The 16,096-nt window shown below is 43.0% G+C and overlaps 1 protein-coding gene across 1 annotated transcript in view; it reads left to right on the top strand.

The window, feature by feature from the left end:
* P2RX3 (purinergic receptor P2X 3) overlaps positions 1-16,096 on the top strand; it is a 49,468-nt gene that overhangs the window by 26,680 nt on the left and 6,692 nt on the right. The window contains exons 5-10 of the mRNA XM_066588205.1: positions 206-284; positions 1,507-1,584; positions 3,991-4,114; positions 7,857-7,993; positions 9,180-9,273; positions 12,375-12,440. Of these exons, the coding sequence (XP_066444302.1) occupies positions 206-284; positions 1,507-1,584; positions 3,991-4,114; positions 7,857-7,993; positions 9,180-9,273; positions 12,375-12,440 (578 nt within the window). The remainder of the gene's footprint in view (positions 1-205; positions 285-1,506; positions 1,585-3,990; positions 4,115-7,856; positions 7,994-9,179; positions 9,274-12,374; positions 12,441-16,096) is intronic.

Below are 16,096 nucleotides of genomic sequence, written 5' to 3'. Positions count from 1 at the left end.
TGGTTGGCGCCGGATCTCAGGTCTGTCTGTCCATCTAATCTTCACAGTGTTCTCTTGATTCGTATATGACTATATTATTATTTTAGGTTTATAGTAGTAGATTCAGCTAAAACAATTCTGACTACTTGCGTAATATCCTGCTTATTAGGAAGCTTATTAGACGGTGCTTCTCTTGCATAGAGGAACTTGTGATTGTGTATTACAGGTTTTCTCACTGGCCGTTGTGTCCGTTCATATTGTCAGATTCAAGGTTGGTGCCCAACGGAGAATGACACAGTCCGTATGTAAGTAATATATTTTGGAGCAAATGATGCAAATTCATGTGTGACCAGAGTCTTACTGCTATGGTGTCAAGCTGTTCACATGTGTTGTTGTTGTGATTTATGATGTGTAGGAATCTATGGCGGAATATCACATTTCTAGACAAACCTTGCCACAGTCTCTGACATTAAGGCCTGTTTCACACGGATGACGCGATATCGCCGCGAGAAAATCGCAATGATATCGCATCGGTGGTCTGTGCGATATCGCTGGGTTTTCTCATGGTGACTGATAACGTGATTTTGTGGTGCTACAAAGTCGCACGGCTTTGTAGCACCATGTGCAAGGATGTTCAGGTGGGGGAAAGAGGCGGGGGCTGAAATATAAGCCCTACACCCCAAAAAAGGCTTAGTTGCAGAAAAAAATGCATACATCACCTTAAAAGTGCTGCCCGGCTCCACTGTGTCTTTTCCCCGGTCCCCGGCACTAGTCTGCAGGCAAGTCTTCTGGCCAGGGATTGGAAAATCCCTGCCTCTAGAAAACGCTGCCTCTGGTTGGATGAGCTCCTTACTCATCTTTTATGTAGCCCGACACCCCTTTTGGGTGCTCTCTTCGGGAAGAGACTGTACCCTCCCCTGACCCACTCACCCCTTAGGTGTCTCCACACACTTTTTGGGTGCTCTCCTTAAGGAGACACGACACCAGTTCTGAGGAGGAAGCAAAAAATGCTTAGCAAATCCTCATCCCTTTCTTCAGAAAGAGCTCCGCTCATTGCTGCAACACCCAGTACCGCTGTAGAGCGCTCTTCTGCATCAACTGCCCCCTGTTTTTTGCAGGGCGTCCTGTAGTTTCTATTGGTACCATTTTGGAGTACATAAAACTTTTGGATCACTTTTTATTACATTTTGTCTTGGAGATGGGGTGACCAAAAAAGTGCAATTCTGATCTGACTTTTACGGACGCAGCAAAAAAAATCTTTTTTTTTTTTTTTTAAATAAGAAAAAAATGAAAAGGAGGGGGTGGGGGGCTACAGTTTTAAAATATCTTATTTTTTTCTAATAATTAAAAAAAAACATATTTAAAGCTATTTTTACATTAGCTTTTAGTTCCCATAGGAGACTTGAACTTGGGATACAGCGATTACTGTATACCACATACTGACAGGCAGTCTATCAATTGCAGTAAGCAATTTTACAGTTGTTTTTTCTATGTTTATATTAATGAATTCTGTATCTTTTTCTTAAGGCCTATCGTGATGGAAGCCGAAAACTTCACTATTTTTGTCAAAAACAGTGTGAGATTCCCAATTTTTGACTTTGAGAGGTAAGTAGCATTCCTAAGATTGTCTACCTAGTAAGTATAGATGTTATATATTGTGGATGGTTTGCGTATATACTACATGTAATAATATTACCATCTCATAAACTCTTGTACTATTACAGGTCACTGAGTTATTCATGGCCATATAAATGGTTTTAGGCCCAGTGCTTTCACACAGGTCAAAGCTTTTCTGCAGGGATTAGTCCATATACATATTATATACCGTGCTTTTCTAACCCCAAGTCTGGAGTGCAAATGACACATGTACAGATTGTTGCAGAGAGTGGAGCACATTTAATATCATGATTACTCCTAGACCGTATTGTTACTTTGAGTGCATAATGTCACATCACAGTTTAGACCTTTATAAGCATTTCACTATGTTTGCTGTCCATGTATCATGCATGTTTCATTTGTATGGAGCGGATGTGGAAGCGGAGTTCGCTGCATACACAGCCGGTGTTGACTGTCTTGAATAGCCAACACCTCGCCCAACAGCTGTGATCAGAGAGCTCTAAACGTGGCTGTTAATGCTTTAATTGCCACTGTCAATTTTGGCAGTGGCATTGAAATCTCCCAATCGGGACTGAAATGTCCCAAACGGGCTTCCCGTGCGATGAGATTGCAGGGTGCCATGGTTGTTTGCCTATTGAGATGAGCCTGTGGCACAACTTAATAGAATGCCTGGTAAAATACAATATACTGCAATACTATAGTATTGCAGTATACTGTATAAGCAATAAAATGATGGCAAGTAAAAAAAAATAGTACAATTAGATAAAATAAAGTATTTAATAATTACAAAAGATAAAAAACATTAAAAGTTTTGTAAAAAAAAAACCAAAAAAAACTTTTACTAGTAGTTGCATCAAAAAGACAAAAAAAAATGCACAGAATGGAGACTTGTGAGGAAAGTTGTAGAGAGCCAAGAGAGGTCAGCTATCTGTTTTACTGTGGATTCACAGATGTGAGAATAAATACATTCACACACCAAACCTAAGTATTAATAAAGCTTATTTAAGGTGATAAAAAGTGTAAAAAATTACAAGATATCAAAAGACACAAAAGATCAAAAAGATACAAACAGGATATACAAATAGTATATTAATAAGATACTTAAAAGCAATGCAATATTATGCTTAGCATTCAAGATATGAAGATAGCGATCTGGAGAGATCCTGTGTTGATCGGTCTGTCAATGCCCAGAATTCAAAAGTAAGCGTACGTATTTGGGCACCCAGTTCCATGGGGGCTCCGCCTGTCCATTGTCTAGGACACCTTATATACCATTGATGACGCTACCTGTTATAGTTAAAGAATATCCAATGAGGCATTATATAGCCACTCTTTATCAGTGCTGAGAGGCGGAGCGCGCATGTACAGATATCTGCCCTAGAAAATGTTCATTGAATGTTTAAACCAGTTAACCACATTTGAACAAGCTACTTAGTTCAGTGACAGACAGGAGTGAAGTCACCCAAGTCAACGATATAAAGCGCTTTACATACAGTCGGCCTCCATGGGAAGTATGAGAGAAGCCATTGCTGAAAAAACGCATTAAAACCAAAAAGTGGGCTCTAGGTATAACCAGTCTGGTTCTTAGTTGGAGCCTCCGTTGTTGTAGCCTGTGCAGACCAAGAGCGTAGTCAGAGGAGAGCCAGGAGTCAGTAACAAGTTATCACAGTTTGCAGTACAAGAGAGCCAGCAGGTAACGTAGTCAAGAGGAGTGCCAGAGGTCAGTAGCAGTATGTCTCTGTTTGCAGTACAAGGGGGAGAAGCAGGTAACATTGTCAGGAGGAATACCAGGGGTCGGTAATAGTTGGTCTCAGTTCGCAGAACAAGTAAGGAAGCAGGTAACATTGTCAGGAGGAATGCCAAAGGTCGGTAACAGTATGTCTCAGCAATTGTCTAGAGAGGAGCAGTAGTAGCAGGAGCTAGACTAAAGGCAGCAAGCACAATGATCTTGCAAGAGAGGGAGGTACAAGGCCAAGTTTAAATAGGAAGCCCAATCAAGAGCAGGGCGGAGGCAAAACCAGGACCTGGATCAGGGATACGAAACCATGCTAAGGTCCAGCAAGGGAGCTGTCCCGAAGGCTGGATGGCTCAACAGGGAGAGCTGCTGACTGGAGTACAGGAGGTCTTGTGTTCGATCTTTAACACTAGGCATCTTAATAAAATATATTAAGATGCCTACCATTGTTTTAGACAGTTACATGTGAACCACGGCATAAAACTTGTAAGATTGTAAGCTTAGTGACAGCCAATGTGTGCTATTAGAAGGTGATGGCTATTGATTTTCATGCTTGATCATAACCCTTTTGCTATGACCAGGCAATGACTGCTTACCATCTCTTTGAAAAGATTTTGCGCAGTCTCCACCATTTAACTCTTGATTATTTATTTAACTAGAGGAAACCTGCCTGGAAGTCTGAACTGCCGTTATGATCCACATAAATCCCCTTTTTGTCCAATCTTCAGACTTGGGGACATTGTCAGACTTGCTGGCCAGAACTTTACCAACCTGGCAGAGAAGGTTGGTCATCAAAATTCCCTTTCTTTCATCTGCATGACTGTATTTAAGCCATCCATTTAGTATCTCTTGAATTCTTAGTGGCAACGTGTTCATGAAGGGTTCCAGGAGGGACCATAATTTCCTGTCCTTGGCCTCTCTCTGTAGTATTGTGTCATCTACCCAGTCAATAATTTCTCAAAAGAGAAGGGTTTAAAGAGATCCACTCCTATCTCTATTAGCTAACCAGTAAAATGATATACACTATGCACGCTTCTAAGGCTACAAGGCCTCTTCATCAGGCTGGTGATGACAACATATGTCTGAAGTAATATATATATACATTCAGTAGAGACAGTGTGATTAATTTGCGTTCAAAAAATTCAGGATGACAAGTGAGACAATTATTCAGTATAAACGCAGCCAACTAACAAATGATAAATCGCTTGCGTTTCGTTCATTGTTAATTTTGTGCAGACATAAAAATCATCGTTGGCTCGTTCACTAATCGTTCAGTTTAAATACCCATCCTTTAGTCCTTCTCATTGATTTGTACAGCAAAGTGAAAGACTTAACAATTTTTTGTTTGAACAAGACAACAATGCATCTGCCTGTATAAACAAGCTGCCCGAGTGAACGAGCGAACTCTGACATTATTTGCTCGTTCGCCTGTTCATAGGATGTATTGTTTGGTGTAAACGGACCCTTAGTCCTTTAATTCTAATTTATCACTATTTAACCCATTTAGGACCAGCCACAGTAAATTTATGGCGGCTGGTCCTGGGCTTACAGCACCCCCGATAGTAAAATTACGGCGGTGCTTTAAGTCTCCTGCTCTGCAATCAGTCAGAGGCAGAAACGGGTTATCAGCTGTTAGTGACAGCTGATAACCCGGAGCACAAGGCAGGAGGGGTTTTTAACCCTTCCTGCCTTCTGCTTCCCCGATATACAGTGCTCAATGATCACTGTGTGGGGAAAGTGAAAGTAACATGTACTTTCACTACGGGAGCCTCGGGGGGTCATGTGACCTCCTGGGATTTCCTGCTACTGCAGAGCTGGAGGGTCAAACTAGACCCTGGCAGCTCTGCAGGTGACTAATGTCACCACAGGGGTTGCTTTCCCCTGTAACTAGGGCTCCTATGGACGCCCCAGCTACAGTGGGAAAGTGTCAAATAAAGAAAAAAATATATGTGAATGTCCCCCAGAGGTCTTATATGACGTCATGGGGGACACAGATAGTAAAAAACACAATTACATACATAAGTAAAACAAAATAACAGAATAAAACAACAATACATACAAAAGAAAGAGAATAACACAAAGCAGACGCCAACAAAAACTGTCGCCGTATGCGCCCTGTAAACCAAAACCATACATACTATATATCAAAACGTCCGAAACAAATAGAGGAAACCATTCCCATACTTTATTTTAGTGTAAATATAAAAATAATTTTTAAAAAATTATAAATGTAAAAAAAATGATATTTTTTTAGCTTTTTACCCCCAATAAAACTAAAAAACGGCAAAAAAAGTCAGTGAAAAAGATATAAAAAAAATAGTCCTATATGTCACGGAATAAAAACGCAGCAAAAATAATTTTGGTAGCTAAAGGAAAAAAATTGAGCAGTAAAACCGCCACATGGGTAAAATCCCTAAAAAGTGTCTGGTCCTTAAAGGGGTTGTCCCGCGCCTAAAGAGAAATTTTTTTTTGCCCAGTCCCCCAGTACCTGTAAAGGAATACTGCAGCCAGGTGTTATAAAAAAAAAATTCCCTTACCTGAATCCCCATTCAGCAACTTTAAAAAATCTTCTTTCCAAGATGGCCGCTGTCATTTCCCAAGGTGCACCGCTGGTCTTCTCCCACGATGCACCACGGGTCTTCTCCCATGATGCACCGTAGATGTTCTTCTGCTGTCTGAGCTCCACTGCCGATTCCAGCCACCTCATTGGCTGATCGGCACCACGTGATGGGGCGGAGCTACGCGATGACGCTGAGAAGGGGGAGGAGCCAGGACACAGCTTGTGAGCCCAGACCATCCAGAAGAGGATTCCTCTCTGTGCAAGCGTGACTGTTCCGGCGACCAGAGAAGCAGTTAGGTCATTGCCATGGAGAAGGGGGCGCCAGCACCGGGAGGGAGTAAGTATATAACTTCTGTATGGCCAATATTTAATGCATGATGTATATTACAAAGTGCATTAATATGGCCGTACAGAAGTGCATAACTGCACTTGCTTCTGCGGGACAACCCCTTTAAGGTACAAAACAGCTTGGTCCTTAAGGGGTTAAATGCTGTGCTTTTCCTCTCCGTTTCTTCAGATAATGTTATTACACCAGCATGATGAAGAGGCTTAATAGCCTCAAAAGCTTGTATGTATCATTTTTCTGGTGAGCCAATAAAGGTATCGCCTCTATAATACTCTTGTCTTTTTTTTACAAGATCATTTAACCCTTTCCAGTCCACTGTCTGACCTCTGAAGACATTATGATTTAAGGCTGTACAGCTCCAATATTGGAAGACGTCCATCAGGGTTCTCTTACTGTATATTGCCAGCCTCTCTGCTGTCGGAGCATATTCAACTTGGCACCTCATGCAGTACTGGCTTTAGCCAGCAGATAGCACTGTTGTATAACAGCAGAAAAAGAGTAAGCCCCCCTAGGAAAACCAGGATACAAATCGGATTGCAAAGGGTTAACATCCTAGAAGAACATTTGTATACTTTTTTTTAACGTTTAGAATAAAATACAAGAAAATAATTATTTATTACATTTTGAAAGCGTTTGAAGGCAGGGTAGATGACACATTGATATTATTGTCTTTCCTTGGGTTGCAAGGTATGTTCTAACTTGGCTTTTCTAGAGTTCCTCTCTGGGTGACATACCCATATTATGTGAAATAGGAGCTCCCAGTAGTATGACCTGAACAATGGTTCAATGGTTCAAGTAAGTGCCGGGAGTTATTTCACAAAGCACAATGCTACCACTTATCATCACTCTGCAGAACATGTAGTGACTACAGTACTAGTCAAAAACTAGTGGTACAACAATAGCATTTAGTAACTTACAGGCGATATCATCTCCAATTTTATTTTCTCGTCCATCTGGCCCAGACCGTCATGACGACTTCTCCCGGTGACGATTTGTCTCTACAAAATTTGCCACACAAATGCCTTTGGTTCTTTGTTTTTCACATCCTTAACCCCTATACTAAAACAAACTCTTGATAGTGCCACACGCAGTGCCTACTGAATATATTATTAGCGATGCTCTGCTCCCTTATAAAAAAAATATAGTACCACTCTGCCCCCTTACAAAAATATAGTGCCACTCTGCCCCTAGATTAAAAAAAATTATCCAAGCAATAAAAAACGTACTCAGCTCTGTAAATTCTTGCATGGCCATGCTGTATTCCAGCTGCAGCCTGCCTTGGCCAGCATACTGCAGAACAATGCTGACAGCGCAATGACATCATCGTGCCTCTTGCATCAGTGGGAAGGCGTTGAATGGCTTGGCAGTGAACCAGAAGTGCTGCTGCTTTACCGAATTGTATTTGATTCTTGAAGACACAGATACAATTATTTTTGGGAACCAGGAAAGGGGTTTCCAGGCAGTCAGAAACCTCCTCTGAGGGCGCTATTGCATATGTAGATAATACAGTTGGAGAATCAGTACCTTGTGTATAGAAATAGATAAGTCTTACAAATAGGTCTATTAGAGATTGGTGGACCTGATTTTCTTAAGTAATGTATGGCTGTGTTGTGTTGCAGGGGGGAGTGCTCAGTATTAAAATCGGTTGGCTCTGTGACCTCGACCAATCTTGGGATCTCTGCGTTCCTCGTTACAGCTTTACCAGACTTGATGGTGTTTCAGAAAAGAACAATGTTTCTCCAGGATATAACTTCAGGTATTTGCATTTTTCCAGTGTGTAGAAGTTGCCGTTTGCATATGAACCACTTCCCAACCTATGACGAGACTGCAGTTGTAGGCAGCTAACAGTTACCATATAATGATGTACATATGCAGATAGTGCTAGTATATCATTAAGGTCAGCGGCGGGAGCATGCCTGTAAAACATAGCCTTACTCCTATCATTAGTGCAAGGATCAGAACCCTTCAGGGCTTTGATCAAATACGTATATGTGCAGCACTGGACTGTAGAGTGGAAGAAACCCCGTTGTAGAGGTAATTGCCTAGTATGCACTGGAGTAGCCAGGGAGCTCCTGTAAGTGCTGTGACCTCTCCAAACTGCTGACTAGTGGGGATTGTGAGTGGCAGACCCCCACTGATCTGATACTGCTGAACTATCCTTAGAGTAGGTCATCAACATGTTAGTCTCAGCAAAACCCTTTAACCCTTTCCAATCCACTGTCTGACGTCTTCCTACATTCTGATTGAATCTTGTACAGCTCTAATGTCAGAAGACGTCCGACAGGGTATTCTTACCGTTTATTGCCAGCCACTACGCTGTCGGAGCCTCTCTGGCGCACACACACTGGCTTTAGCCAGCAGATGGCGTCGTTGTATAACAGCAAAAAGAGAAAGCCTTTTAGGAAACCCTGAATCCAAAATTGGATTGGAAAGGTTTAAAGTAATAGTTTGAGTACCCTATACAGGACTGAAAAAATGTTAAAACACAAATATTTAATTTAATAAAAATCCATATAAAAACACATATTTGGGCTCCTCCTTGTCATAACATGTACAGTACTATAAATATGTATATCATATGTAATAAGGAAAAAGAAAGGAAACCTAAACATGGTGGAATCAGGAGCTTCAAGTGTTGCCTTTGGGTAGAATAGTGTTCTTGTCTGTTTGAACTTCACCAAACTAAGTTCATATAGATGAAGCACTAATGTATCTGTACCCCAAAATGGAATGGAATACATGTGGAAAATGAAATATCTGCAATGTGGAAATGAAAAACAAAATTTGTCTGGTCTTTGAGTACAAAATGATTGGTCCTTCATAAAGGTGAAAGCAGTCAGTTTGACTTCTGTTGGTAAGAGACTAACCTGGGGAGGTAGAGTTTAACGACTGTTAGGAAAATACAAGCTATAACTTTGTATGATGTCTTCTGTTTATTTTAGGTTTGCGCGGTACTATATGAATCCTGATGGCTCAGAGTTCCGGACTTTGATTAAGGCCTTTGGCATAAGAATTGATGTCCTTGTTTACGGCAATGTAAGCTCAAACCAATATATGAGGAATTCTATATGTGAGAGAAATATATAGTTCCTTGTCCAATTGTCCAATCATGTTCCTGTATAGTAAGCTACACTAAGGAGAAAACCTCAAGTGACTATTCCTATTTCAAGGCTTGTATAAAGAGTCTAAGATTGACTTGCAGCAATGCTACCTTACAATAGGTGGCGCTGCAAAGATATTGTTCCATCTCCCTTATTTGCATATTACCCAGTGGAGCATGAATGGGCTTATAAGTCTCCTCACTCACTCACCTTTTGCTCTCCCTAAGGAGAAAAGATAGCATTCCTGACCCACATCACAGGCCTCTCACCAGCCAAGCCAGAAACCTACTGCACACTGATTAGGGGTAAACACCCTGAAACAGCTGTCTGTGTATGGATTCTGGCTTGGCTTTCAATTCCCAGTCATTGTTACAAGGCTTGTATAAAGAGTCTAACATTGACCTGCAGGGATGCTGCCTTCCTATAGGTGGCGCTGCAGACATATTGTTCCATCTCCCTTACTTGCTGTACATGCATGGTCAACATGGTCAGTGAATTGGTCATTAAAGCCAGTAGGCCTGCAAATTTCAAATGTGAAGAGCGTCCTAGATTGAGGACACATTGTCACATGCAAAAGGTGTTCAACCTGAGAAGCCTTATCTAAGAAAAATGGATGTCCTCTATAATGAATTTGGAAGGTACACATTAAATGAAATGGAAAGGGATGTCACCCATTCTATGGACATCACAGAAGAGGTTCTCTATACAGGATCCCCACTATGAACCAGAACAGAAAGCGGACGGACCCCATTATAGTTAGTAGAGTCTGTCCAGTGCTGTTTGGTTCTGTCCAGACGGAGCCGTTCAGCTGTGGTGATTCCACTTTCCTGCTCCCCGAAAGGAGCAGAACCTTCAGCGGAGATGTGAAACCACCCTAACTCGGTCACTACACTGCAGAACTGAATTATCCAGAAGTACCTCCTGGCTACTTCCATTGTAGATTACCACCATCCGCAAAATTCAATGCTTAGGCCCAATGCCCATGGGCTGATCTGACTTGCGGAATCCGCGCAGGTGACCCGTGCAGAGGATCCGCAAATCGAGCCGCCCATAGAGATACATGGGCGTCCGCAAGTGAAATAAAGCATGCGATTCTGATTTGCGGACCTTTTGGTCCAGAAAAAAAAATCGCAGTATGCTCCATTTCACTGCAGATCCCGCACAGACGGCTTCCATTGAAGTCAATGGAAGCCGTCCGATCCACGGTCCATCTGCAATTCAATTGTGGACGGGCCGCAGATTCCGTGGGAAAGGAGGAGTTTAGAAAAAAAAAAACACTGTGCATGTGCGGCAGCGCAACGACGGCGCTTCCGCACACACCCGCAGTAAAGAAAATGAAGACCCAGACGGGTAAGGCCTCAGGTCCACGGGCAGATCGGATTCCGCATGTGGGAGCCCGTAGCAGAATCAAACCCAGCCCGCGGCCAAGGACACTGCGGGCGTTCTACTTACCTGTCCAGTTCTTGATTTTCTTTACTGCGGACGTGTGCCTAAGCGCTGCACATGCGCAGTGGAGTTGTTTTTTAAACTCCTGCTCTCCCACGGAATCCACGGCCTGTCCACAAGTCAATTGCGGCTGAGCCACGGATTAGACGGCTTCCATTGACTTCAATGGAAACCGTCCGTGCAGGATTCGCAGTGAAATGGGGCATGCTGCGATTTTTTTATTTTTAGGACCAAAAAGTCCTCAAATCCGGTCCACCCATGGAAATTGGGCCTAAGTAGAACACCCGCAGTGTCCTCGGCCGCGGGCAGTTTTATGTTTTTAACTTTATCTTGGAGTGCTGTAGTCAAACTTCATGCAGATGTTGTCCTTGGTCAGACTTGAACCCGGGACTCCAACGCTTTAAGGCAATAATCTATATGAAGTACAGCCCAGCCTGTATGGCCATTTATTTGATTGACCACATGTAATACTATATTTCTCCTGTAGAGTTGCTGCAGGAGAAATGAACATCTGATGGAAACCTTGTGATCCTCTGTTCACTGCAAAGCAGTCAATAACTTTCTGCCCTGCCTGTCAGTGAAGGAGCAGAGTCTCTACAGTAACAGAGCAATATAACTGAGAAGGCTTTTTCTGTAGGGAAAGTATGAATGGACTATATTGTCAGCTGCCAGAGGGGGGAGGAGACTGGTTCTGTTCAGAGCCCAAGACTGCCCCAACAGCACAGTTTTAGCAGCAGCATCTAGGTCAGTGTTTCCCAACTCCAAAACTTAAGGCACCCCATGTTTTCAGGATTTCCTCAGTATTAGGATATCCTGAAACCATGGCCTTGCAAATTTGAGTTGGAAGACACTGACCTAGGGGGACTCGAGGAAACACTGTAAATTACTTAATGGTTACTGTTAGCCTTTCAGGACTATTGATATGAAAATGATTAATGGGAAAACCACTCTAAGGAGGTTGTGTCAAGAGCATGAACCCAGTTTATATGCCCTATCAGGGGTTATGAATGTCATAGACCAGAATCCCCACTTGGGAGCCCCTCTATGAGCAGGAATGAAGAATATATCCAAAAAAATGCGTCCTGCTCTGGTGTATTTTGAGTTTTCCATGTGTTAAAAGGATGCTATTCATTAGAACGTCCATCGTGTAATATAACATTCTCCCGAAAGTAGCTGCTGAAATGTTTGGCTGACCATGGCTATTTGCCAGGGGTACCAGGAGCAGCACCCAGGGCAATCAGCTGTTTGCCATGGGGGCCACATTCTGAAACAGGTTGAATATGATGGGACAGCCCTTTAAGGTCAGAATTAGTTATATCCTCAGGGAGCTACATGGGTTGTCTGATGAAACAAGCCCTTTAACCCTCGTGTAGAACCAGTTTGAAACTTCAGGACTGCAATGAACAAGGCTAAGGTATAATAGACCCCATGGTACAACATGGGAGATGGGGAGGGGGGGGGGGGGTAATTTTGGCATAATAGAATATTTACTGTAGCTCGAAAGTGTTTTACCATTGGCATTTTAATAAATATTTTTGTTTCTCTTTGACATATTGCCTTATTTTTTTTTACTTTTTATCTTCTCTTCAGGCTGGAAAATTCAATATAATCCCCACCCTTATAAATACGGTGGCGGCCTTCACATCTGTCGGGGTGGTGAGTTTTGTCAGTATATCAATGCACATCATCAGCCAAGCACAATAATGTGTAGACGTGAGCGCAGGCCAAATGGTTTTAACATACGCGGACATTGTCTATATTTTTTATGTCCATGTATGTAGGTAATAAATCAACCTTCTGTATAAACCCCCTTAAAGACCAACGTGTTTCGGTCCTAAAGGACCCGACATTTTTTAGCGGTTTAACCCATGTGGTGGTTTTATGGCCTTCTTCTTTTTCCTGGCCTATCGAAATAATTTTTGCTGCGTGTTTCTTTGTTACTTATAGAGCTATTTTTTAATACCCTTTTTGACTGATTTTCTTTCCAGTTTTTATTTTGTTAGGGGTGATATGTACAAAAAAAATTGTAAAAAAAAGTTTTTTTTTAAATGAATAGTTCTTTATTTTAATTAAAATATAATTATTTTAAAAAGAAAGAAGAGGAATGGGTTCACCATTTTGTTTAGGATGTTTTGATATATCATTTGTATAATCTCCTATTACAGGGCAGATATAGTGACGGTTTAGGTTGGCGTTACATTGTTTCTTTTTATGTACCGTATATACTCGAGTATTAGCCGACCCGATTATAAGCCGAGTCAATAGGTTTTACCACAAAAAACTGGTAAAACTTATTGACTCGAGTATAAGCCGAGCTATACTTGAGTATATACTAGGCAAAGAAAAAATGCAATACTCTCCTTCCAGCCAGCGTCTGTGTCTCCGACACTATCGTGTTCCCGGCGGTGCGGCAAGCTGCTTGAGAATTCTCCCCACTGTCATCTCCCTGCTCGGCTTTGAATTCTACCGCCGTCAGCGTTGTGTAAGTAAGCGCTGTAATTGGATCGAGCGCCAGCCAATCACAGCTGGCGCTCGTTAAACCAATCACAGCCATTCAGTGATGTCATCTACTGAATGACTATGAATGATCGAGTGCCAGCTGTGATTGGCTGGCGCTCGATCTAATCACAGCGCTTACTTACACAGCGTTGACGGTGGTAGAATTCAAAGCCGAGCGGGAGATGACAGTGGGGAGAATTCTCAAGCAGCTTGCCGCACCGCCGGGAAGACGATTGCGTCGGGGACACAGACGCCGGCTGGGAGGGGAGTATTGCGGGTTTTTTGTTGTTTTTTTACCTCACTCGAGTATAAGCCAAGGGGGGCTTTTTCATCATAAAAAAATGTGCTGAAAAACTAGGCTTATACTCGAGTATATATGGCATATATTTCTATTTTATTCAGTAATTTTAACTTATTTATGTAACTTGTATACCATCTATGCCCCCCATGATGTCATATTTTTTATTTCACACCTTTCCACTGTAACTGGAGCATCCACAGAAGCCGGATCCATAGAAGCCCACGTTACAGGGGAAAACATCCCCCTGTAGTGACAGTACTCTCTGTCAGAGCTGGGCTGGAGTCTGCTAAGGCCCTGCAGCTTCAACATGTCTGGGGTCACCAGTGATCACGCGATCGCCGGGTGTCATGCAGGAAATGGCATTACCACATTCCGGCATACTCTACATTGTGCTCATTGAGCGGGATCTAGCCTGTTATAGACAGGGCAAAAGTGGTTAAAAACCGCTTCTGTCTCCTCAGGGTCCTCAGCTGTCTGACAGCTGAGAACCCAACCTGTACCTGCTAGACACATGTGCGTTTGCTGTGTGAGACCCGCCGGCAGTGGACGTAGCATGTCCGATTTCAGTCCAAGACACAGGCAAGAGTAGGTCATGCTGCAGTGTTTTTTTCACAGAGCCCATCAATCCACGTGAACTCCCCATCTCGTGTGAATAGCCTAATTGGCTATAATGGGTCTGTGTGCTGTCTGTGAATTACACGTAGCTGACACGGACCTAATATACATCTGGGTGCATGAATCCTTTCACGCCGCCAAAAAAATCGTGCTAGAGTTGTGCGACACACAAATCTCACCTAAATATGAACCCCATTGGGGTCATACACATGCGCAGCATGTCCTATCTTTGGGTGTTCCCTCAGAACGCCTCGCACATTGTTTTCAATGGGATCGGCAGAAAGATTGCACAGCATGCAAGGTGCATGTGAGTGCAATGCGATGCAAGGTTTCCCATGGAAAACAATACGAAGCACTTGCCGCACTTGATCGGGATTTTGCCGCAAGAAAATCGCAGCAAAACCACAAATCGCAGTGAATAAAGATGCGAATGCCAGCGATGCTTTTGTTTAGAGAATAATCTCGCATCGCTACCACCTGCGATAAAAATCGCACAACAGATTTGCGCGATTATTTAGCACATACGTCAATGGGACTTTGTAATGCTAAAATCACGTTGCATTGCAACGCACGTTTGTAGCGTTGCGATAAAAAGAAGCCTCCATAGGAATACATGGCAGATAAAAAATAGAAGCTGGGACCAGCAACACTGAGACCTGGAAGAGTACAGGAATTATCAGGAGCAGTGTCCTGGAGAGTGCCGGAGCTGGAACCAGCAGATATCAGGAGCTCACACAGATACAGGAGAGGCCAAAAACAGCAACCGAGAACATGCCTAAGGCAAAACCAAGAGGTCAGGACTGAACGGTGGTCATACCTGGCTGAATCAGAACCAGGAGGTCAGGACTGAACGGTGGTCATACCGGGCTGAATCAGAACCATGAGGTCAGGACTGGAGGGCTAAGGCATAGACAGGAGCAAGCCAGAGGTCAGGACCAGCAGTAGCATTACTGGTTCCAGGTGGACTACCTGAAGTATAATGAGCAAAAGAAAGAACAAGGAACCAGAAACAAGGCCAGGAAGAGTGCAGGAGACAAGGGACCAAGCAAACTTAGGCAAGGTTCCCAGGACAGAAGTTGGATAGGACTGGATCAGAGACTGTAAGCTGATACTCAGGCAGTGAGTGAGAGAACTTACTGGGGTGAAATAGTGGACTTTGCTGAACTTAACAGAAGCAGCCTATTGTGTTGTATGGCAAGAGAGGCCAAAACCAGGAAGGGTCAGCCATTGCTGCCACAGCGGGTTCTGGTCATACAATAGTAACAGCTCGACACAAGAGTAAAACAGGAACTAATACAAACTTGAATAGGGCCCCAGGATTAAATGGTGTAAGTAGCACACAAGTTGTCTAACAAAGCGGTGCAACCCCAAAGCAGACACAGAAGTACAGCCCTGGAGTGCAAGGAGGGGTGGATTGGGAACCCAAAGTGGCCCTGTAAAAATTTCAAAGTGACCTTATGCTGTAGATGTGCCAAAACTGGCAGTAAGTGGAGTGAACACTTAGACAGGGGTCAACAAACCACCAACTGCAGCCACGAGAAGTAAGAACATTGAAAAGGTATGTACTGTAACATAATTTGAAGTTTGACTCAAAAGGGTGGACCAAGTCACAGTAGAGGGTCTGCTCCTGCCAGTTGTAGGAAAGCCCTTGTTTGTGGTCCCGGTACTGACCTTTTGCCTATATTGCACTATCCTGACTTCTGTACTCCTTGACTTCAATTCTGGATTCTGCTTTATCTGCTGCCTGCCCTGACTACTAGCCTGAACCTCATTTATGCACCTGTGCTACCAACCCTGATTCAAGCTTTTTCTATTTACTACATGTCGGTTTAGACCTTCAGGTACCATGTCTCGGCCCAATGCAGCGTCAGCAACCACACACCAGGGCTATCTGTGC

The sequence above is a fragment of the Eleutherodactylus coqui genome, chromosome 13, assembly GCF_035609145.1.
Source record: "Eleutherodactylus coqui strain aEleCoq1 chromosome 13, aEleCoq1.hap1, whole genome shotgun sequence".
NCBI classification, from domain to species: Eukaryota; Metazoa; Chordata; class Amphibia; order Anura; family Eleutherodactylidae; genus Eleutherodactylus; species Eleutherodactylus coqui.
This window is presented reverse-complemented; position numbering and strand designations above follow the sequence as displayed.